The following is a 23,156-nucleotide window of genomic DNA, read 5'->3' on the forward strand; positions in this document are numbered from 1 at the left end:
GTATAATGTTTGACACATTCATGACAGTGTCATGTCACTCTTATGTAGATACCTTCAAGTAAAGTGTAACCAAAAGAAGAAAGAAGAAACGTGCCAACCAGCTTGATGGCATCATTGACAGTTTAATCTATCTAATCTTGTGTTGTTCATACTATACAATGATTTATTGCTAGTCTTTGTTGAATAATACAGAAGACAAAGAGCTTAAAAAATAAATTGCATATTAAATCGCAATATTGGTGAAAATAATCGCAATTAGATTATTTTTTCCGAAATCGTTCAGCCCTAGCACCAACATTACAGAACGTCACTGGACTGGCTTCCCCACACCCTCAACCACGTCTCCCCTCCCACAGGGGCGCACAGCCAGGCACCAAGATACCAAACCAACGCAGGCGAGGAAATAACTCAGTGCACTCCAGGAAAATACCAGTTCGCAAGTGAGGAGCTGCATTCCACGCAATACCAAAAGCCCCAAGTGTACAGTCACTGAGCTTTGAGGCTGCTCATTTCTGCTGCTACTGACCAGGCGGGGTGATGGTCTCTTTAATCTGGGCATCTTTAACGCCTTCACACCAGCGCAGGTCCAGCAGCCGCAGGTAGGGCAGAGTGGGAGAGGCCATCGCTGACAGACAGGACCAGGACAGACCAGTCACCCTCAACTCCCTCAGACCTGAAGATGCAAAGACAGAGAGGTGGTCAAGGTGAAAAGTTGTCTCGCGATATCAGCTCACAAGTGCAGACCAGCAGCCAGCATGACAGAGTCCAGCCTGGCTTTTACCTTGAAATTAGCATTAAGAGACTCCCTTCCCGTTGACTCGGAGTCAACTTTCCGAGCGATAGTGGAGTTGCAGTTGGAAAAAAGCTGCCTGTAAAACCCAGCGTTAGAACATTACCGGTACCGCTGCTCTCTCTCGCTCTCTCTCTCACCGTCGCTTGCTACACTGGCTGCGTCGCATGAGCGTGTCAGCTGCGTGGCGTGTCCATTTTTATTTCGGCTCCCACATTAACAGGTTAGAGCTTTCTTACTGCCTGCGTGACACGCACGTCTCAGGCGCAGCTCGAGCCGCGCCGAAAACGCGTGCATGCTAGAAATAGAACCGACGCCTATTTTTCACAAGCGTTTTCAGGCAAAAAATAGGATAGGAAAAGATGTTTAAATGTCATTTTGACATGAATACATATTAATAAATGACATGTTGAGGTTTGAAAGTCTCTAGGCTTTGACATAAATGCAGATATAAATGTAAATCAATTTTCTAATATTGCACCTGTCAATACAGAACGATACATTCTGCAGCCTATTTTGCCGTCAATACTGCCGACGTTGTCTTTGCTGTAATCAAATCAGTATATATTTATGTTTAACGTGGTTATTTCATTTTATCAATGGGAAATATACATGTGTACAGACAAGGCTAGCAGCAGCAGCGACGCAGACACGTTTCTGGTGTATAAAGACAGAAAAATCCACGCAGCTACCCCCGTTCAAAATGAATGGAAAGACCTGCGTTTTTGCCGGACCGTGTGAATGCCCACTTACACGCTGAAAATGCTAATTTAAATAGCTCACGTTACTGTACTGTGTAAAGCGTTAACTTCATTAAATATTGTACATGGCGATTTATTAAGTGGGGTGCAAATGTTCGACCAAAAACAAGCTCTTTCCTGAAACTAAGTTACAGATCCCCCTTTTTTGCGACCGGAGCTAGGCGCGGCTCAAGACTATTGTGATTGGTTTAAAGCAAACAACCCCTGACCATTTTTTTCTCCTTTAGAGGAGTGTATATGTTGAGGGGCCAGACCTTCCTCCACAGTGCTGTGGAGATAAGTCTGACAGGCAGACTATGGTGAACCCAATATTGTCTCATCTTGTCACCCCTAGTAATGACACATGTAGGGACAGGGGGATCTCTGTGTGTGTGTGTGTTAGTATGGGTTTGTACCTGGGAGCCTGGTGAGCAGACAGTTGAGCTGTCTCTTGGCCAGGGGGGTCCAGGACAGGTCCAGAGAGGTGGGCTGGCGTTTAATGATGCCCGCCAGGGCCTGGTTACTGAGCGGGCTGCACCGACTCACATCCACGTGGCTCCACAGACGCTTGTCACAGCTCCTGCACAGGACAGTGGGACACGATTGGTTTTATTCACAAGCTGTGTCAGAGCTCCGCTTCTTGTTCACCAGCTAGGGACAATACTGTATGTTGATGAGTGCTCGGTTTGTAAAATAAAAGAGTGTGACGTACCACTTGTACCAGGCCTTACAGACGATCATGCAGGCCAGCAGCTCAGCTCTGTTCAAGTACCTGAACACAGACACCCACACCTCCTTCTCCCCTCCTCTCTCGTTGCCCACGTCCTTAAAAGATGGCAGAGACAGCAGGGATGGAGGAGACAGGGAGGAGGTTGCAGGAGGAGCAGCAATTTCATCTTCCTCTGAAGAAGTCGCTGAGTGATCTCTAGTGCCTCTGTCGCCATGGTTACCCCGCAGACGTGGCCTATGAGTTAAGAAATATCAAATGGCGTTTGGGTTAATGATGTCAGCTGTTGTCTAAATCATTCTACTTACATTGGTATGTTGAACAAAGTCACAGTTTGGGAGTATTAATTTCCCAAGAAATAAAAGGATATGGTAGTGGATTGGACAAAACTGACTATATACGTGACTACGTACTATACGTGACAAAACTACGTCCTGCCGTCATCACATACGTGACCCGTATGTTTGTTTTGTTGTGATGTTGAGAAGCAAAGACACGGGAACTTTCTTTCTGGAGCATTTATTCAGAGACAAACAGAAACCTACACTGTACGTTTACTACCACTTAACAAATAAACTGCTGATGTATTCTCAGCTCTGATAGCCGACAGCTGTCTGCTCTGAGCGCATTCACGTCACACTCTCTCTCATGTAGCCTACACAAAGGACAGCCTGCCAGAGCTTCTTTTATTTGGTCCGAAAGTCCGAACCATCCAAAAAATGCTTTCACACTATAAACGAACCGGACCATGAGACCACCTCTTTTTATCGGATCAAAATTTGGTCTTTTGATCCGGACCGTGGTCCGGGGGAGGTTTCACACCTGTAATTTTGGTTTGGAACGAACTGAAAAGTCCGAAAGTCCGGACCAAATGAGGTAGGTGTGAAAACGCCTTCAGAAAGCAGTTGCAGCTCTAACCAGTCACACATGTTCAGACTACGGAGGAGGTAACCGTCCTCCGCGTATATTGTAGAAGTCAAATATTCCGCTTTTAATGCTAAAGAGTGATTTATGCTTCTGCGTTAAATCCACGCCATGGCAACGTACGTAGGTACGTGGAGGCATGGATCCCACGCTGGACCCTACGCCGTAGCCTGACGTGCACCTCTCGAAAAATGGAACTACAAGTCGCGGTGATGCACGTCGCTCGGCCGTGGCGTGGTAGCGTTGCATTTCCCCCGACTCAATCCCTGGTTCTCCTTCTCCATAAACATGAAATCAAGGAGAGGGTTAACTCCTGCTCCAGATTTCCCACCGTGGTCAGAAAGAACAGGGGAGACACTTTGTTTCTCTCACCATGACTCTAGAGTCACTACTCGGTCCGAAGCTAATCGCCGTCACTCGCTCTACCACACCCACACCTCTTTTCTTAAAGAGATCGACGCACACACCAAGTATACACTTCTGGCCATGTATGTAGGCTACAGAGAAAGCTCTCCATGGAGCCTCCGCAGAACCATAAATCACGCTTTAGTAAGTAGTTTCTTACTTTATACGTGTTTGCTACTGTTGCTGATTGCTGTTTTTATATGTACAGCCCTTTGAGGCATGCTTTGTGATATGGGGCTATGGTAAATTTTGACAGAATTTGACAACGTGTTGAGCTGTACCTGCCAGGCCCTCTTGGGGTAACGCCGTCAGCTGTGGTGTCAGCGCTCTTGATTCGTGAAGGTTTGGACAGAGCTGTCTTTCTCTGGATGAAGCCCTGCTGACCACCAGCACCCCCAGCAGCTGTCCTCAGACCCATGGCTGCTTCTAGCTTTGGAACAATGGAGCCTGAGCAGCGACAACATGTCATTGTTGGGAGTTTAAATTATTCATTTTTACTTTACAGTTCAGTTATGGAAAGTGAACACCCACTAATCTAAATTGATGATACTGTAGCTGTTGAATTTGAAGTCTTACCAGAGTGTCTCTTGGCCTTGTGGGGGCGCTGTAGAGTGACCGTGAGATAGGAGCCACTCAGCAGGTCATCATTTAGATCAGACACCAGGAGGACTGGGGGTTCTGGATCTGAATCCCAGCGCCCTTCCTCCTCCACCTCCTCCTCCTCTTCCTCCTCTTCATCTTCCAGTGTGTCCATCTCGTCCTCTTCAGGGTCAAAGTCCTGCCCATCACTGTCCTCATCTTCATCCTCATCGTCGTCTGTCCTGCGTCGCCTCCTACATCGGCGATGTGCTCGTTCTTTGTCTCCGTCTTCACTGTCCTCCTCGTCATCGTCTTCTTCATCATCGTCGTCGTCGTCGTCATCGTCTGACTCCTCGGAGTCGTCTCCTCTTCGCTGCATCCTAGAGCCTCCCCTCAGCCTCACCCCTCGTCCCCTCCGTCCTCCCTCCCTCATGCCCATCCCTCGCTTTAGCTTGAGGGCAGAGGAAGAGCCGGGAGTCATGAGCCCTCCTCTGCTTCCTCTGTGGGCCGAGCCTCCTCTCAGCAGGCCTCTCCTGTTGGCACCAAACCCCCTCCTGGAAGAGTGGCTCCCCCCTCGGGCATGGAGTGCCCCCTTTCTCCTCTGACAGGCTGCAGAGATGGATGTATGGATGGGACAGGCATTCAGGTCAGAACAAGGTGATCACATCACAACAAAAGATATCTAGACGATGAAATTCAAGTACTTCGTTTTCAGATTTCAAATCATTTTCTTGGTGAATACCAGTCAGAAAAATAACTGGCGGGCAGTAGGCAAGCGGAAATGTGCTTCAGGTTAATCTTTTAACACAGACAAACCTTCATCATCATCATCGTCACTGGCAGAGTCGTCTCCATCGCGGCTGTGTCTCTGTCGCCGATAAATCTTAGCCATACGAGCATCCAATAGAGAGGAAGATTTCCGCTTCTGGATATGCAGGGAAAGGAGGAAAAGAAGGGAAGAATTGAATGTAGAAAGAATAACAAGAACATAAAAAGGAAGGAGACACAGAATGACAAAGAAAATGAAGACCGTATGAAATATAGAGAAAAACAGAAACAAAAAGGAAATTGTTAGACCTTGAATTAAGAGAGTATTTAAAAAGAAACAGGTTAAAGTAGAGATCCATCAATAACACTCACCACTGGAAGGCCTTCACCTTTGTCTCCTTTAGATTGCTAGAGAAAAAAGGAAAAAATGTCAATATCAGAAGTGACTTGACAAACTGAACTGACAAAGAAGAATCTCAATTAGCTGACAGTAGGCTCCTTTGAGATTTAGTTGGACAGAAGCTGCCATTATCTTGTGCTAAAGTTCAATAACCAAGATTGTGCACCTGCAAACTATCTGTAATCTGAAGGGGGAAAAACGTGTTTTGTCACAATTTTCATTGCTGGCAAGGGGGAAAAAAAAGCCTCTGAAGGCTTATCAGGAAAGACTTTAAAGCCATGGCAAAATACGTTTTGTTGTTAATCAAAAAAGGACGAGTTTACCCAGAACTGATACTCCTGCTACCTCACACTCAAAGTATAGTTACATAAACATTAAATATAGTTAAGGATGAATAGAACATCACAAAACAAGCTGAAGAGACAGAACATGAAGTATTGTAGTGCTTCTTTTGCTGCCACTAGTGTTTGTTTTTTTTAAATATCAGACCACCTTAGAGTACATCGTCATGCTTATACAATGTACCAAACCAACCCCCGAAAAACTAAAACTGATCATCTTATACAGAGTATCTTCGGTGTAACTATTCGTAACTGTTGAACACTAAAAAAATTAGGGCTGTCAAAATAACGCGTTAATTTCGATTAATCCGAAAATCTAAAAAAAAATAACGCGTTAAAAAAATTAACGCAGATTAATCCATTCCATATTGACGTTTGCATACAGACGAAAATCTGGTGCCACTGATATGTCTGCGCTTCTCTCTGATGCTCTGAAACAGACGTTACAGGAAACACAAACACCGCTGCATGTGACGCTAGTTAACACTATACTCGACAGCAGCTAACGTTAGCCTACCGCTAGCTAGTAGCTGGATTAAACACGGTTAAAATGCTGACAGCTAACGCAAACGGTGTAAAGTTTGACTGTTTTACTGTAGAGGATTCAACAATCTGTAGCTGACGTCGGAGAAACAACACAGCCGGTGCGTTCAATGAAACTGGTAAACTACAGCGTCGTGGTGCATTTTAAGTTATTGTAAATGTCCTTTTCCTATCTGGTTGTTGTTTGTCGTTCAACAGCAATTGACTAGTGAAATAAGTTATTGTTATACATTATTATTAAATCATTTAATTTTGACCATATGGCCTTAGCAATAAACAATGTCACCAACTGTTGTTTAGTACCCTTTTCTTTTTTTACTTTCTTAAAAAGTATCGGTTCAGGCACCGTTAATTATGTATGTGATTAATTAAGCACAGAGTATGTAATTAATTAGATTACATTTTTTAATCGATTGACAGCCCTAAAAAAAAAAAATATGGCATTAGTAGAGGTACTATGGTTATGGTACAAGTCTATAAATCTTACACCGTTTGATCTCATTTCAATGTCAAACCTCTCCAAAACTACTTAAAGTTATGTCGAGTTCAAAAAGCTGAAATGATTAGACTATTCAAGTGTTCTGAATTACAATCACACTAATTTCAAAAGTCATCATTACAACCTTTGACACATTCAAGTACTTTTTACCAAGAAATAACATAGACCCTCAAACTAAATCTTTTTAGTGAACGGCTTAGACATGTTGTACAGCTTGAACATACTGTATAACAGGGCTACAATGGCACAATAAAAGAGAATATTCCTATAATTTCTGTTATTGATTTAAACATGTTGATTGTGTGTGTGTGGGGCACCAGACATGCCTTTAACATCTGAAACACATTTAACATCTGAAACAAGCATTTGGTACAACACTGATGAGGTCAGTATGAGATTGTTTTGGACTTTCTGCTGAGGAACATGGCTGTAGTCAGAGAAAAGCCGCTTTTATCTATATTTTTGATATTTGAGAAGGACAATCACCAACTCACACAACTCAATCAACAACTATTTCTCAACACCCTTTCCCCGTTACCGATTGATGGAAAGTCATTCAAGACGGTCAGTTACTGCAGTGATGAAAATAAGAAAAACGTAAACAACAATCTTTACAATCTTAACGCAAAATTCGCAGATTTTCAACCTTATCTCTATATGTGGGTAAGGGATATGGTGTGAAAAAAGCCCACAGTTCTTTTCAGTGTTCTCTCTGTCTCTAAGGGCTCAGCTGCAGCAAGATGTGCTCAAGTGACGTTACTGTCACTGGTGTACAGAAGAACTACAGAGTTCAGGTTTGCTAGCTGGGGAGCGCTATGTTGTTCACAAACTTCCTTGTTCTTATCTCTTGTATTGCAAACTAGCTACGTTTCCATCAGCGAAATGAGCAGTCGGGACAGCAGATAGAGACTGTGGGGGACGTGCATAGATTACTAATCTGGTCACAGTTCGGTGAAAAGGACAAACTTGAAATTAGAAGGTGTGCGGTTGCATTTTTCTGGTAAGGTGTAAGAATATTTAATTTCTTGACATTTTGGGAGTTAATTGGGTTTACTACAAAGCTAAGAGAGCTTCACGAACTCACCGCTCGCACGCAATGCCTCCTGGTACATGTAGGCACGGCTGCCACGCAGGACAAACTTGCTTTTTTAGTCAATATAGCTGCTGGGGAATGTATTTCTTCAATAAACTACATAAACCACCAGTACTGATTGGACACACATTTTCCCTTTAGGAGCAAACGTAATACATTTATAAAAAAGGTACTGGAAACCACTTATTTAAAGTGAATAAACTGACTGTAACAATGTGCACGAAGCCTATTGGTACATATGCAGTGTCAGTCACAAAATGACTTCATTCATTTATCTTTCCCAACAAATCAACTCTTCAAGGTCTGAGCGTGACCCAAACCTGGAGAAAAGGGTGCTTTTGTCAAACAGCGTATCGTCTTTATTTGAAACCAGGCTTCACCTTGTCTACTATGATGAGCCATGAGAAAAATAATTTATAAAGTATGAGAAGGGAAAACCATTTCAGCTAAAAGGCAGCTCCAAAACAAAAACAGCCTGAGGGAAGAGGCACTACTCTTGTATAAACTATGAAATCAGAAATCTTAAAACAGGAAATCATTCTCTGTCAGTAACAAGATCATTTGAATAGTAAAATGTATATCAAGAGTTGTGTCTGTTCTCTTGAAAGGGTGGAATGGAAAGAAGGGGTGGGGTGCACTTGACAGACGGGTGAATGTAGAGAGTAGGAAGTAGGCGGCACCTCTCACCAGTCTCGAGCTGATTGGCTGAGAAGGCAGAGGGGCCGCCACCAATAGAAGTGACGCTGAGGAGGAGGAAGAGCAGGAAGGAAGAGAAGGAGGAGGGAAGAAACCACAGCGGACCACCTCCCCATCCTGCTGGGTGCCCACAGGACCCCCTATGGTAGCAGAGGGCCCGGGGCCCAGTCTAAGGACCAGGGGGCCATGGGGACGGATGTGCTGCTGGTGGCCGGCAGCCAACGGTTCATCGCTGCCTGATGACTGACGGAGTTAAATTAATTTAAAAGAAAACATAAAATAAAGCAACCCAAAAAAAAAAAATTATGAAAAACAAAAACAGACAGGAAACATACAATACCCGTTAGCTTTGACACACGTCTGCAACCAAGTGTGTGTTTGTGTAAACGGCGGGTTAATAGAGAGTGCAAGATTTTGAGAGAGACCTCAAAGTCTTTGCAAAGAGACTCAAGTCTGTGTGCAGCAGTGTACTCAATATAAGTATATACAGAAGTAGGAAACCCTGAGACTGTGTGTGTGTGTGTGTGTGTGTGTGTGTGTGTGTGTATAATAAGACATTGTGTACCTCTGGGTCAGTGATCCCTTGGACACACTTTGGACACTCCCAGCAACTGGGCAGGTCTTTATTCATCACTCCTTCACCCTGAACCTGCAGAAGCAGATGCAGACATATTATTAGTAAAATGACGGTTAAAATAGAGGAAGACGAAAAGAAATAAAAAGAAAAACTGTAATAACGCAAACAACAAAAAAATCCAGCCTGGGAACAGAACGTGGTTCACTCCATAATGTTTAGATGGGATAATGTTAAGGACAGAATGTAATAACAGCAGGACAGTCAAATGTCTGTGGTTAGTTCACATGTCTGTAATAACAGTGGGACAGTAAAGTGTCTGTGGTTAGTTCACATCTGTAATAACAGCGGGACAGACAAGTGTCTGTGGTTAGTTCACATGTCTGTAATAACAGCAGGACAGTAGAGTGTCTGTGGTTAGTTCACGTGTGTAATAGAGGCTGATATAACAACGATAGTTTGGAGCAGAAAAAAAAGCTGATAGCAAATTAATCAGCCAATATCACTGCCCTGTCAGCAGAAAGAAGTGTACATCCCATGGACATTCCTTTTGTAAGAATTTTTAAAAGGGGAATGTATGGAGCATAAATGTTACACTCTGAATTCAGAAACTCAAATAAAATGGCGGACAGTAAATAGGGACACATTTTGCAGAGTGCCCAAGTGCGTGTGTGCACATCGTACCGTGAGGCAGGCCGGATGGACTATCTGCGCACAGTTGGAACATTCCATCAGAGTGAGGGAGGGGTCTCCAGTTTCCTCCTGATTGGGCTCCTTGCAGATCTCACATACTGCAGACAGAGGAAGGCCCGGCTGGAAGGGACAGGATTGAAGTTATACATTTTTTTTAAAACACACACACACACACACACACACACACACACACACACACACACACACACACACACACACACACACACACACACACACACACACACACACACACACACACACACACACACACACACACACACACACACACACACACACACACACACACACACACACACACACACAACATATCCACCATGTTTAAATTCATTTAAAAAAATAAGTTACTTACAGAGAGACACTGTCGGAGCACACAGGTCTGCTTGAGTTTTCCTGGTCCTCCAAACTTCTTCATGTCTCTGCAGAAGTTACAGTCTCCACATTCTGGTCTCATACAGGCTTCACAGCGCTTACACCTGCAGGGAAGGAAAACATAACAGCAAATGGATGATCACTGAAGACAGCTAAATTATACACTTGTACAACGACATTTAAGTATAAAGTGAGGAATCTCTGTCTGTGAGTAAGTGTGTTTGTCATTTGAATATCAAGAACTGTTCATCTGATGTACTTCACACTTAGCGGGTGTATTGCTGGGGACCCAATGACGTGCAGTGTCGAATTTGGTGCAGTTTGGAAACGTAACACGTTCAAAAATGTCATGAACTGTAAATAAGAGTAAATTAAAAAATAGCTAACAAAATTCAGATAGACAACATTTTGACTAAAAGTAAACTAAAGTGTAATGACTTTTCATTGACTAAAACATTGAGTTGTCATCAACTAAAACTGAAGGATAAAATGACACGTTACAAATGCGAAGTGTATGAAATGTCTATCGTCACTGCGCAGCATTTATATGAGCTATGATTATCTGGCCATGGGTCACATCTCTCGCCCGGGTCCAGCAGGCTCCGTCGTACACGACATTACTCATTAGGGCTTTGACTCTGAACTTCGTTATTCGACTATAATTCAAATATTTAAAAAAAAAAAGATATTCGAACGAATATTAGGAAGCCCTTAATATTCAAACCCGTTATGGGCATTATTTTTTGTAAATGTGTTGCTTGTAAACCAGTCCCTCCAAAAAAGATTATGCGATTGCATAATTTTTTAAGAAAATGTGCAGCATAATCAAGGATTTTTGCCCACAACAATCACAAAAAAACTCCGCATTTTTCTGGAAGGACTGGTAAACGTTTTCAATTCAGATTCCTTTTCACACATTTCAAAATGTAACTCTTGCTCGGCCATGGCTCGGTAGCGTTGCATTTCCCCCCCCCCGACTCATTCCCTGGTTCTCCTTCTCCATAAACATAAAATCAAGGAGAGGGTTAACTTCTCCTGCTCAGAAAGAACAGAGGAGACACTTTGCTTCTCTCACTATGACTCTAGAGTCACTACTCAGTCTGAAGTTACCAGTAAACACACACACACAAGTATAAACATCAGACCATTTACGTAGGCTACGGTGAAAGCTCCGAACTTCCTGTGGAAAGCATAATGTTTGTCTTTAATCCAGGTTCTGACTTTTAATAAAAAAAATAAATAAAAAAAAAACTGTTGTGACAGTGTGTTTTTCTTCTGGAAACATCATCGCCTGCTTATTGACATTGACTGATACACTGCCCACTGGTGGACAAAACATTTATAACTTTAGTTTGATACCAATATAAGTCTTACTGAAGGCATTTAATGGTCAAATTATTAATAATAAATATTTGAATATATTTGAATATTAATATTAAAAAACAAACTTCGAATATGATTTTTGGGCAAAAGTCAAAGCCCTATTACTCATAGAACTGAAGTTAGTTGTATCCAGTAACTTCTTCTGTGTTTTTCGCCGTGGCGGCCACCACAACAGAAAATTACCAGCGGAAACACTGGTACAAATACAGGTTTTCCTCTCATGCTAACACAGCTGTGTTAAGAACAATTAAAACTGTAGACAAATGTCAACAGTGTGGACTGGCGCTGCTGCAGGAGAGTCGTGTGTGAGTGGGGGCGGGGCTGCGCAGAGAGTGAGAGGAGAAATCCAAACACAGGCATGGCTTTACAAGTAATGCAACTAGGGCTGTCGCTAACGATTATTTTTGTCATTGACTAATCTAACGATTATTTTTTGGATTAGTCAATTAATCTAAAGATTAATTTGCATATTATTCTAAAGATTTTTGTACTGAACTTTGAAGAATCAGCATTTTTACTTAAGTACTTGACATACAACTTAAAATGGCTACGACATTTATTTCATCACTGGAGATAACCACTGACTGATGTATTTTTGCATCAGTGTGGAGCAAGGAAAATAATGAGTGGTCTGAAGATTATACTTGTGCGTTGGTGTGTGCGTCAATCTCTAGTCAAGAACAGCAGGGCCGGCGTGTGTGTGTGTGTGTGTGTGTGTGGTAGAGTGAGTGAGAATGTGACATGATTAGCTTTGGAGCGAGTAGCGACTCTAGAGGCAAAGTGGGAGAAACAAAGTGTCTCCCCTGTGCTTTCTGACCAAGTTGGAAATCTCTGGCAGGAAAAGTTAACCCTCTCCTTGATTTCATGTAGTTTATGGACAACAGTTACATTATGAGAGGTGCACCTCAGGCTACGGCGTAGGGTTGGTATCTCCACGTACCTACGTACGTAGCCACGGCGTAGATTTAACACAGAAGCATAAAAATCACGCTTAAGATGACCGTTGGCGATGTTTTTAGCTGAAGCTTCTTCAGACGAACCTTCCTCTATTCAGACGCATCGACGCACGTTATGCAAATCAATGTATTTTTGTAACCGATTATGTTGATGAATCAACCCAGCCATGAATGCAACCTTAAACCATATTGATATAAATGGTATTGTCTAATCTCATATCTTGCTTGAAAATATCGACATTAGGGGTGGGAAGAAAAAAAAAAATTCTGTGGCAATACTGTATCGATAACAATCATGAACGAACAGAGAAATGTATCTTTTTAGATAAGAGATGTTGACAAAGTTTTGAAAATAATTTGAAATTGGGAAAAATTTGAAGTTGGAAAAAAGGTATTAAATTGCAATATATTGTAGAATATGTTATATATAATATATAGGCTACATTAGGGGTGGAACGGTACATGTATTCATATTGAACCGAAACGGTACGGGCGTCTGGTCCATGAATTTACAGAGAATACACGGTATAAAAATAAATAAAACTTGCGTGCAAATTAATTAATGTAATGCGGAACTACTGTTAGACACGCGGTTCTTTAGGGACACCTAATCTGTAGCCCTGCCCTTAGCTCGGAAGCTCCCGAGCTCCGCCTACATGTGGAGTCAGTCGGTCCAGTGAGTCTACATGAAGCAAACTAGTCCCTTCCATATACAACCAATCACTGACGTAGCTGTATCCCTTCTCGCCTCGACCACAAATGGCCTCCAGGGCCGTTTGCTCCGCTATTAGCTGTTAGCTCCGCCGTTAGCTCTTAGCTCCGCCGTTAGCTCTTAGCTCCGCTATTAGCTCTTAGCTCCGCCGTTAGCTCTTAGCTCCGCCGTTAGCGGTTAGCTCCGCCGTTAGCGTGTGAAGCCAACACCAAAACTCGTCAACTGCTCTGTGTAACTGAAGCTGCTCTTTTAACATCCCTGCTCTGTGCATTCACATATGAGAGCAGCGCTTGTCTCCCATATCACACTAGTAACTCATTGTCTTATTTTGTTTACAAGTTCCAGGTGGAGTCTGGAGATGATGCAGGGTACTTAGCTATTGTTTACATCTTACTTTATACACTTCAAGCTGTAACAGCTAGCTCAGTGGACAGCCTGAGACATGCACAATAAAAAAAATTGCCTTCTGCATTTTTGTTTTTCCCTCCATTGTACCAAACCGTGATGTCTGTGTACCGTTCCACCCCTAGTATACATATATAAATATACGTTTAAAAATCGCAATAATATTGTATCGTGACATAGGCCTAAGTATCGTGATGATATCATATTGTAAGTCCTCTGGCGATTCCCACCCCTAATCGATATAGGATAAAATATCGATATTATGTCAATATTTTGAGTTAAAGTGACTCAAACATTCAAGTCAATCTTTATTTGTAATGACAAAATGTGTTTCACACACGCTTTGTTACCTGACCCTGCGCCGTCTCAGCACAGACATGGAGGAGGCTGGTTTCTGTGGTCGTGGGATGATGGGAATGGTGGCCAATTTAGGACGAGGAGGAGGTGGTGGAGGAGGAGGCGGCTGGTACCATGAGGGCTAGTGGGAGAGAAGCAGAAATGTAAAGAGGGAACAATGGCTGAGGTAACGAGGAAAAATAGAAAAACACACGTACAACAGTCAGCATTTGTTACAAACACTGTATTCAAATATGTAGCATATTTCATAAATGATTATGCTGGCAGAAAAAGGGCATTTTTACACCAATACTGGTCATGACATTTTTTTCATATGCATTTGCTGATAATACATGTATCATGTATAAGGGATTGGCGTGAGTAATCTCTTCCTTTAGTTTTCATTTTAAGGGAAGTCAAGGGATTTATGAGGGAACTCATTAGTCACTTGTTGCCGAGTGAGAGCAGTTGGCAGCTCAGCGCAGCTCGTTCTTCAGAGGCAGGTCATTTAATCAGCATTAACAAACCGTTTTTCTACCTCTAGCCCCCTCCTCAAATACTACTGACATGCATTACCCGATTGTCTGCTGTTGTCCATTTATGCATTTGTGCTGCAGAGAATAATATAATGTACCGAAAACAAAATCCACCGGCCTTGGTTGTGTGGCTAATAAACAATCCATCTATTCAAACGTTGATTCGGAATTTGAATGTCAATCCTTGAATGAAGCTTCAAACTATTCGGTACAGCCCAAACAGTAGTCTACAAAACATTCTGGGATGGGAGAAAAATGTGCTGCGATCTATTGGCATTTTCTTCATTTCACAATCGTCTTGGGCAGCCGGACACAATGACAGTGCCTCTACAAAATAGCCTCGGGAAGGAACTTGTTTTGGTGGAACACGTGTACGTTAAAGAGTTGTTCTAGTGCAACAGAAAACTCAGATTGGACAGATAGTCTAGATTCTGGTTTTATTACACCGACTTGCCTAGTGGTCTTCAACTCGAGTGATCTTCTCTTTACTGCAGCCCCTCCAATCTGCTGTCCGCTCACTTCCTGTGTTGGTGTGTGTGTGGAGGAGCTTAGCCCGACACAGAGCAGGAGCGAGGCTGCAGCGTGATGATAAATACTACAGTTTTAGCCGCAGGATTTAAAAGGATTTTTCGTATTTGTAGCGGATTGGGCAGTCATTTGCCATGCGTTTATCGCGGATGTTCATATTGCGAGGATGAAAATACATGATTAATAGGTGAGCACTAATTAGAATCATTACTAATGTGGTGCGTGTCTAAAAAGTTAAGGATGCTTACTCTCTTTGGCCACTTGACGATGGGTTTTCCTGTGTAGGACAGTTTGGGATTGTCATTGGCATGTTCCTTCAGTAGAGCCTGCAGGACAGCAGAGACAAGAGTGGTGGGATAGAAAGCAAGGACACACACGCTCACACACGCTCACACACGCTCACACACGCTCACACGCACCTTGATGTGTGTAATGAGTGCCGGGGCATTGTGTATGCCCGCTGGGACACACTTTTTGTTGGAGGGCAGAGCCTCCAGTTTACCGAGGAGATTCCACATTCCCTCCAGCTCAAGGGGAGTCAAATGAATTTTAACTGCAGGCTTGTCAGGTTGCTGCTCTGAAGCGTCTTCTTCACTGCCCCCACTATCCTCCTCCTCCTTCACCTGTTCACTGGCTGGATCTGGGCCTGCCGGCTTCTTCAGACCTGACAGAAGAAATAAGTTACATATTCTATTTACAACCAATTTATGCAAAAAGACATCATGAAAATGTTCTCTACATACATATACCCTGAATGTTTGCCTGTGTTCATACCAATGCCCAGCGTGTGTTTCTGAAACTCTGGTGTGAGGTAGGAGGTCTTTGTCAGGCTGAAGACGTAGCGCTCCAACACATACCAGCACATCTCGTAGTAGAAGGGGTAACGAAACTTCAATGGAACCTACAGTGGTGGTGAAACAGGCACTTTACCGTTTCACAATCCTTCATTCCTGTCATTTACACCTCATGGATGAGTTTTTTTTCCCCCTACCCGCGTTCTGTCTTCTATATTACAGATGTTAAGTTGCATAGGGATGTTGAAGCTGTGCAGAAAGTTTCCTCCAAACACCATAGAGTCCACAGGGGTGTAGACGGCATGAATCCAACCTGAGTAACACAAACATACACACACACACAGTGTTCCATTTCTCTCACATCATTGGAATCCTTTAACATATAGTGTGCGTAAGTGAGTTAATAGTATACCAGAGGGTAGAGCTGGGCAATATATCGATATTATATCGATATCGTGATATGAGACTAGATATCGTCCTAGATTTTGGATATCGTAATATGGCATAAGTGTTGTCTTTTCCTGGTTTTAAAGGCTGCATTACAGTAAAGTGATGTCATTTTCTGAACTTACCAGACTGTTGTAAAGGTTCTATTATTTGCCTTTACCCACTTAAGACATTATATCCACATTACTGATGATTATTTATCAAAAATATCATTGTGTAAATATTTTGTGAAAGCACCAATAGTCAACACTGCAATATCGTTGAGGTATCGATATCGCGGTATTTGGTCAAAAATATTATATTTGATTTTCTCCATATCGCCCAGCCCTACCAGAGGGTATGATGAAGGTGCAGCCCTGCTTCAGTTCAATCCTCTGGCATTCAGATGCTCTGTCTCCGAGGAAAATGTCTCCCTGTTTTCCCGACAGCACCCAGTTCTCATACAGCTCCAGGTTCTGAGGGGTGGGAGGGATCAGCCAGAACACCTGAAAACACACAATTGCAATTCAAACCACACTCCACTCACCGCACCAGTTAACAGCATGTGGTCACTTTCTAGTCATTTACGGAGTAAAACAGAAATAATTTAAAACATCCCGTCCAAGTCTGGACTGTACATTTTTAAATAACTGATTCTACAACACATAAGAACAGCATTCTTGTTTTCAGTTAAACATCCACCCCTTTAAAAAAGGAGCCTGAATCAGAAACTATGAGGCTGTAACAGAGGAGATGGTGCTTTCCAAACATTGGCTGAACGCCCTCTGGCCCCACCTTGCTCCCTCTGAGTATGTGGTACCACACTGAGGTCCCGCCAAAGTCAATGTGAAAGTCTGTGTAGCAGCCCTCGACACTCATCAGACAGTATCTGCAGAGACACACAAAAATCAGCAATGTTTGTGTTCAAATATCAATTCATTATTTTAATCTGACCTAAAGTTCATCTCCAAAATTAAGAAATTCATTTATTTAAATTGGCTCAATTCAAAAAAGTATTTAGTAAGATTTGACTCCAGATAAAAGTGAACATTGGAGACTTACTTCTGTACTTTGGGGTACTGCATGTCATTGATAGAGTTGGTTGAGTCTCTCTGTCTCTCTTTCAGGTGACGAGGCCACATGTTGTCCACCCAGTCTATTAGGTCTACCTACACACACACACACACACACACACACACACACACACACACACACAAGACAGACAATAAAAAAGAGAGACAAAACAAGACAGAAGCTTGATTTACCATTTCTCAACAGACAACATACTAGCACTGAGACTGCTCTAGTTAAGGTCTTCAATGACATCCACTTAAATACAGAGAGTGGAAAAGTGTCAGTCAAAGTATTGCTTGATCTCAGTTTTGCATTTGACACAGTTGACTATAACATATTACTAGACTGATTGTGAAATGAAGTTGGACTTTCTGGCACATTACAAAACTGGTTTAAATCCTACTTAAAGAACAGGGACTACTTTGTGTCTATAGGCAATTCATATCGGTAACGTATCTGAGCGGCCAAATATGACATACACAATTCTGAGGCCTCTTCTGTTTAACATCTTCATGCCTCCATTGGCTCAAACTTTGGAAAATAACCAAATAAGTTACCAAGTCAACAATTATGCAGACGACACAAATTTAAATAACCATATCACCAGGGGACTATGGTCCAAAACAAGTGCAGGAAGTGCATTGAACAAATCAACGATTAGATTAGAACTTTCTTCAATTAAATAGTTTTTGGAGCCAAACGGGGACAATTAGGAGTCAGTGCTTAACTTCAATTGGCAATGTTAAAAACAACAGACAAGCCAGAAATCTTGCTGTAGTCATGGACTCGGACCGGAATTTCAACAGCCACATTAAGACAATTAAAAAGTGAGCCTACTATTACTTTAAGAATATGTCGAGGTTTGGGGCGCCATGGTAGCTTACGTGGTTAAGCGCACGGCTCACGTACGCAACGGCCTGAGTCCGACCCACGGCCCTTTGTTGCATGTCATTCCCCCTCTCTCGCCCCTTTGCTGTCTTCAGCTGTCCTATTGAATTAAAAGTACTCATATTATGCTTTTTCCCTTTGCTTTATTGCGTTTATCTATCTATCGCATGTTATAGGTTTACAAAGTGAAAAAGCCCAAAGTCCACCCCAAAGGGACTTACCATCTCCAACAGAAAACACTGTTCACAAACTGCTCCAAACAGCTCTATTGTAGTCCAGCCTTTACTTCCGTGACGAACGCTCGTCACTTTGTAACACGTTATAATGCTCGCCTAGGTGCTAGTGTGGCACGCCCTCATACTCTGCTTCTGACTGGCTAGTAGTCCTTAGGTCCTAGACCCTAGACCTAGGTACTGCCCATGTGCAACTCCCAACAAGATGGAACAGAAGTGTAATGCCTCACTCTGTAGCTAAAGCAGAGCGCTCAACACACAGGGTGAAAAGAGGAGCGGCAGCAATGAGCAGTACAAAAATACGGTGTTTTTTGAAAATTAAACCATGTAAACCTATTTTGATATAACCTATAAATACAATTATGAACTTGAAAATGAGCATAATATGAGCACTTTAAGACCAAAAATGCCCAAAAATCTAAATTCTCAAATAAGAGAATAGATTGAGGGTTGAAGGATTCAGGTCTCAGCAGGATTTTGGTTATCCATGCATTTCTTTAGTAGACTTGACTACTGTAAAAGGTGTCTCCTTAAAAAAAATCAAATCAGAAAGCTGCTGCTCGTGTCCTCACTAAGAAAAAAGAAAGTGGATCACATCACTCCAGTTCTGAGGTCTGTACTAGCTTCCTGTCTCTCAGTAAATTGATTTAAAAAAATACTACTCTTGGTTTATAAAGCACTGAATGATTTATTTCTGAAACCTGCTGCTTCATTATGAACCACCCAGACCTCTCAGGTGTTCTGGGTTAGTTCTGCTTTCTTTCCCCAGAGTCAGAACTAAACATGGAGTAGCAGCGATCAGTTTTTATGCACCGCATGTCTGAATCAAACTCCCAGAAGACTGCAGGTCAGCTTCAAATCCGTTCTTTAAATCAAGGCGGAAGACTTTTTACCGCTGCCTTCTATTAAATCAAGTAATTTTAAATGTATTACATTGCACTGTAACTTTTACTCGTGTATTTCGTACCCGTCTTATTCTATTTTAGCATGTTTGCATTGTCTACTTTTTTGATTGTTCTTTAATTTCCTTTTAATGTTTTATGTAAAAGTGCTTTGAATTGCCTTGCTGAAATGTTCTATTAAAAAAAAAAAAAAAGGTATATCTATCTATATCTATATATCTTGACTTTCATAAAGTGTGTGTACGTACAGTGGCAGGTCTCCTGACCAGGTTCTCCAGCTTGGTGTGGCTGAACTCCAGGCTGATGACATTATAGAGCTTCTCTCTCTGAGATGGAGGGGTCTCGTAGTAACGTGTCCACTGGGCCATGGACATCTCTGTCCCCTTCTGAGTGCTCACGTCCATCACATCTATCATACGTCTGCTACCTGAGAGGGTTTTTTTTATGTCAATGGTTAGTCACAGCAAGCCAAAAAGAATCTGGTCAAAACAGGATACAGTTGAGGTTATTGTTTTTAATATATATACATTTTATGCAAGACCAATTTAATACCTAATATACCTAGTCTTTTCTGTAATATACAATTTAAGTGATTTTTTTATACCGACAGAAAATTGAACAAAGCCAATTTTGATGATCAATGTAAATTTAGGAATTTATCAAGCAAAAAATAGGTTTATCAGTGAAGTCTATGTACTACACTGCAGCCTGGAGTCTCTGAACGGGTCCAACAGAGGTTGAATGTGCATTATAAACGTCTAGTGTATGAAATGTCTGTATCCTTACTGGCTGCATTTTTATTAACTATGATGGTCGCAGGTCACATCTCTCGCAAACGTACTGGCACCATTTCATTCCCTCTTACTCTCCCTGCTGCTCGCTTACTCATTGAGCTAAACATCCAGTAACTACCGTTTTCCTTCTGTGATTTTCTAAGCTTTTCAGCATTTGCAACTTCAGCGTAGATGATTGTGATGTTTAGTAATATCTGCTGCCTTTTGGGTTAAATACACAGCTGTGCTGTGGACTTTTAAAAGATCTTTGTCTTCTAAAGCAGTACAAGTAAACAATTTAATATCAGGTAACCATATTGATCTATTCTGACCGAAACATGGCTGTGTCATGAAGAATACGTTAGCCTAAATGAATCCACTGCTCCCAGTCATATTCATACTCCTCGAGGCTCTGGCCGAGGAGGGGGAGTTGCAGTCATTTTCGACTCAAGCCTAATAATTAATCCTAAATTATAACTCGTTTGAGAGCCTTGTTCTTAATCTTTCACATCCAACTTGGAAAACATTACAGCCAATTCTATTTGTTGTAGTTTACCACACGCTTGGTCCGTATTCTGAAATGTTATCATGTTTAGTCCTTAAATCAGACAAAGTAATTAGTGTAGTTGATTTTAATATTCACGTAAACGTTGAGTCAGAGTGTACACAAGGACTAACTTGTAATTAACGGCTCCTCAGATCTCTGCAGGGTAAATCCAGACAGCTAGCTAGACTATCTGTCCAATCTGAGATTTCTGTTACACAACTAAAACAACCTTTGAACGTACACATGTTCCACCAAAACAAGTTCCTTCCAGATGCTATTTTGCAGAGGCACCATTGCTCCGTCCAGTGCTTAGCACCACTCAAGATGATTGTGATTGATTTAAAGAAATGCCAATAAACCAGAGCACGTTTTTCTCCCATCCCAGAATGCTATGTGGACTAGCCAGACCCTCCTCCGCAGCACTGTGGAGGAAGGTCTGGCAATGTGAGACTAATCGGATAGTGCGATAGCTAGTTTTAAGGAAGTGATGCCATGCCTTAATATAACAGAGGACTCTTATGTTTACTTAAGTCCCTCCCAAATTGATCATAGACTCTGTTGCTCCTCTCAAAAAGAAGGTGATGAAACAAAGGAAATTAGCACCTGGGTATAACTCCCAAACCTGCAAATTAAAACAAACCTTGTGAAAACTTGAAAGTAAATGGCGTTCCACCAATCTGGAAGAATCTAGTTTAGACTGGCAAGACAGTCCGAAAACATATAGGAAGGCCCTCAGAAATGCCAGAGCAGACTATTACTCATCATTAGTGGACGAAAATAAGAACAACCCAAGGCTTCTTTTCAGCACTGTAGTAAGGCTGACTTCATGAGCTTCTTTAATGATAACATTATAACAATTACAGAAAAAATTATATCTAATCGTCCCTTTCTCTCCAAGATCCTTCAGAAGGTAGTCGCTAAACAGTTATGCGACTTTCTACATAACAACAGTTTGAGGATTTTCAGTCAGGATTTAGAATGCATCATAGCACAGAGACGGCACAAGTGAAAATTACAAATTACATTTTAACTGTTTCAGGCAAAAAAAAAAAAAAAAAACTTGTCTCAGTACTTGTCTTATTAGATCTTAGTGCTGCATTCGTCACTATTGACCATAGCCTCCTGTTACAGAGACTGGAACATTTAATTGGCATTAAAAAGAACTGCACTAAGCTGGTTTGAGTCCTATTTATCAAACCAATCTCAGTTTGTCAATATTAATGATGAATCCTCCATGCACGCTAAAGTTAGTCATGGTGTTCCACAAGGCTCAGTGCTTGGACCAATTCTATTCACCTTATATATGCTTCCTCTAGGCAATATTATTAGGAAACACCATTCATTTTCACTGTTAATGCGGATGATACCCAATTATACCTATCAATCAAGCCAGATGAAACCAGTCAGTTAATTAAACTTCAAGCATGCATTATAAGGACATAAAATCCTGAATGACCTACAATTTCTTGATGTTAAACTCAGACAAAACTGAAGTTATTGTGCTGGGTCCTAAACACATCCAAACCTCATTATCTAAAGATATAGCTACTCTGGATGGCATTGCACTGACCTCCAGCACTACTGTCAGAAATCTCAGACTTATTTTTGATCAGGATATATCCTTTAACAAAACAAATCTCAAGAACTGCCTTTTTTCACCTGTGTAACAGTGACAAAATTAGGCATATCCTGTCTCTAAACGATGCAAAAAAAAAAAAAACTAGTCCATGCATATGTTACTTGTTACTTCAAGGCTGGACGCAAATCCTTATTATCAGGTTGCTCGCTATCTGTATCAGTGTTATGCTACCAACCGGCAGCGACAGATGGCCACCCACTAAGACCCTGGGTCTGTCCAAGGTTTCTGCCTGTAAAAAGAAAATGTTCTTGCTCTTGGGGGGGAATTGTTGGGTCGTTGTAAATTATAGAGTGTGGTCTAGACCTACTCCATCTGTAAAGTGTCCTGAGATAACTTCTGTTGTGATTTGACACTATAAATAAAATTGAACTGAAATTGAATTGCTCGCTCACCGGAGCAGCTCTGAGTCTGTAGCAAATAATTTGGTGATTGATTGACAGCCCTGGTAAAAATATAAACATTAGCTAGCTCCAGATTCTGGAATGTGATGATATTGTCATATCATTGTAAGTTAAACAGTTCTTGTTTTGGGATTTATTGACTGTTAAAGAATATAAGACCTTTGAATCATTTTAAATATTTAATAAACTACATTATTCATCAGTAAATTATTCTATACATTATTATTATTAGTTTGTCTTTATTCAATGACATTTTGACAGGACGAACAGAGACTCATAGCAGGCATCTAATTCATTAATAAATAAATCAATTAATTAATGAACTTAATTTCTGATTCTTACCAACAAACATCTTGACATCATTGACACTGAAGTCAGGATCGGGCATCCTACAGAACAACATGTGGCAAGTCTCATTTGTTAGGTTACAAATCATGACAATGTTTTCCCAATAAAGAAGA

General features: G+C 41.6%; 1 protein-coding gene across 2 annotated transcripts in view; it reads right to left on the reverse strand.

The window, feature by feature from the left end:
- Positions 1-23,156, reverse strand: part of kdm2aa (lysine (K)-specific demethylase 2Aa) — a 35,793-nt gene that overhangs the window by 4,656 nt on the left and 7,981 nt on the right. For both annotated transcript variants that reach the window (XM_078267239.1, XM_078267230.1), the window contains exons 4-23: positions 23,038-23,084; positions 19,584-19,762; positions 17,301-17,407; positions 17,034-17,127; positions 16,591-16,744; positions 16,010-16,125; positions 15,793-15,919; positions 15,438-15,682; positions 15,267-15,344; positions 13,969-14,096; positions 10,143-10,266; positions 9,764-9,892; positions 9,071-9,154; positions 5,306-5,341; positions 4,982-5,090; positions 4,163-4,774; positions 3,868-4,033; positions 2,243-2,494; positions 1,947-2,110; positions 527-673 (exon numbers count right to left, since the gene is read on the reverse strand). In XM_078267239.1, coding sequence (XP_078123365.1) covers positions 527-673; positions 1,947-2,110; positions 2,243-2,494; positions 3,868-4,033; positions 4,163-4,774; positions 4,982-5,090; positions 5,306-5,341; positions 9,071-9,154; positions 9,764-9,892; positions 10,143-10,266; positions 13,969-14,096; positions 15,267-15,344; positions 15,438-15,682; positions 15,793-15,919; positions 16,010-16,125; positions 16,591-16,744; positions 17,034-17,127; positions 17,301-17,407; positions 19,584-19,762; positions 23,038-23,084 — 3,098 coding nt within the window. The remainder of the gene's footprint in view (positions 1-526; positions 674-1,946; positions 2,111-2,242; positions 2,495-3,867; positions 4,034-4,162; positions 4,775-4,981; positions 5,091-5,305; positions 5,342-9,070; positions 9,155-9,763; positions 9,893-10,142; positions 10,267-13,968; positions 14,097-15,266; positions 15,345-15,437; positions 15,683-15,792; positions 15,920-16,009; positions 16,126-16,590; positions 16,745-17,033; positions 17,128-17,300; positions 17,408-19,583; positions 19,763-23,037; positions 23,085-23,156) is intronic.

Source organism: Sander vitreus, chromosome 2 (assembly GCF_031162955.1).
Source record: "Sander vitreus isolate 19-12246 chromosome 2, sanVit1, whole genome shotgun sequence".
NCBI classification, from domain to species: domain Eukaryota; kingdom Metazoa; phylum Chordata; class Actinopteri; order Perciformes; family Percidae; genus Sander; species Sander vitreus.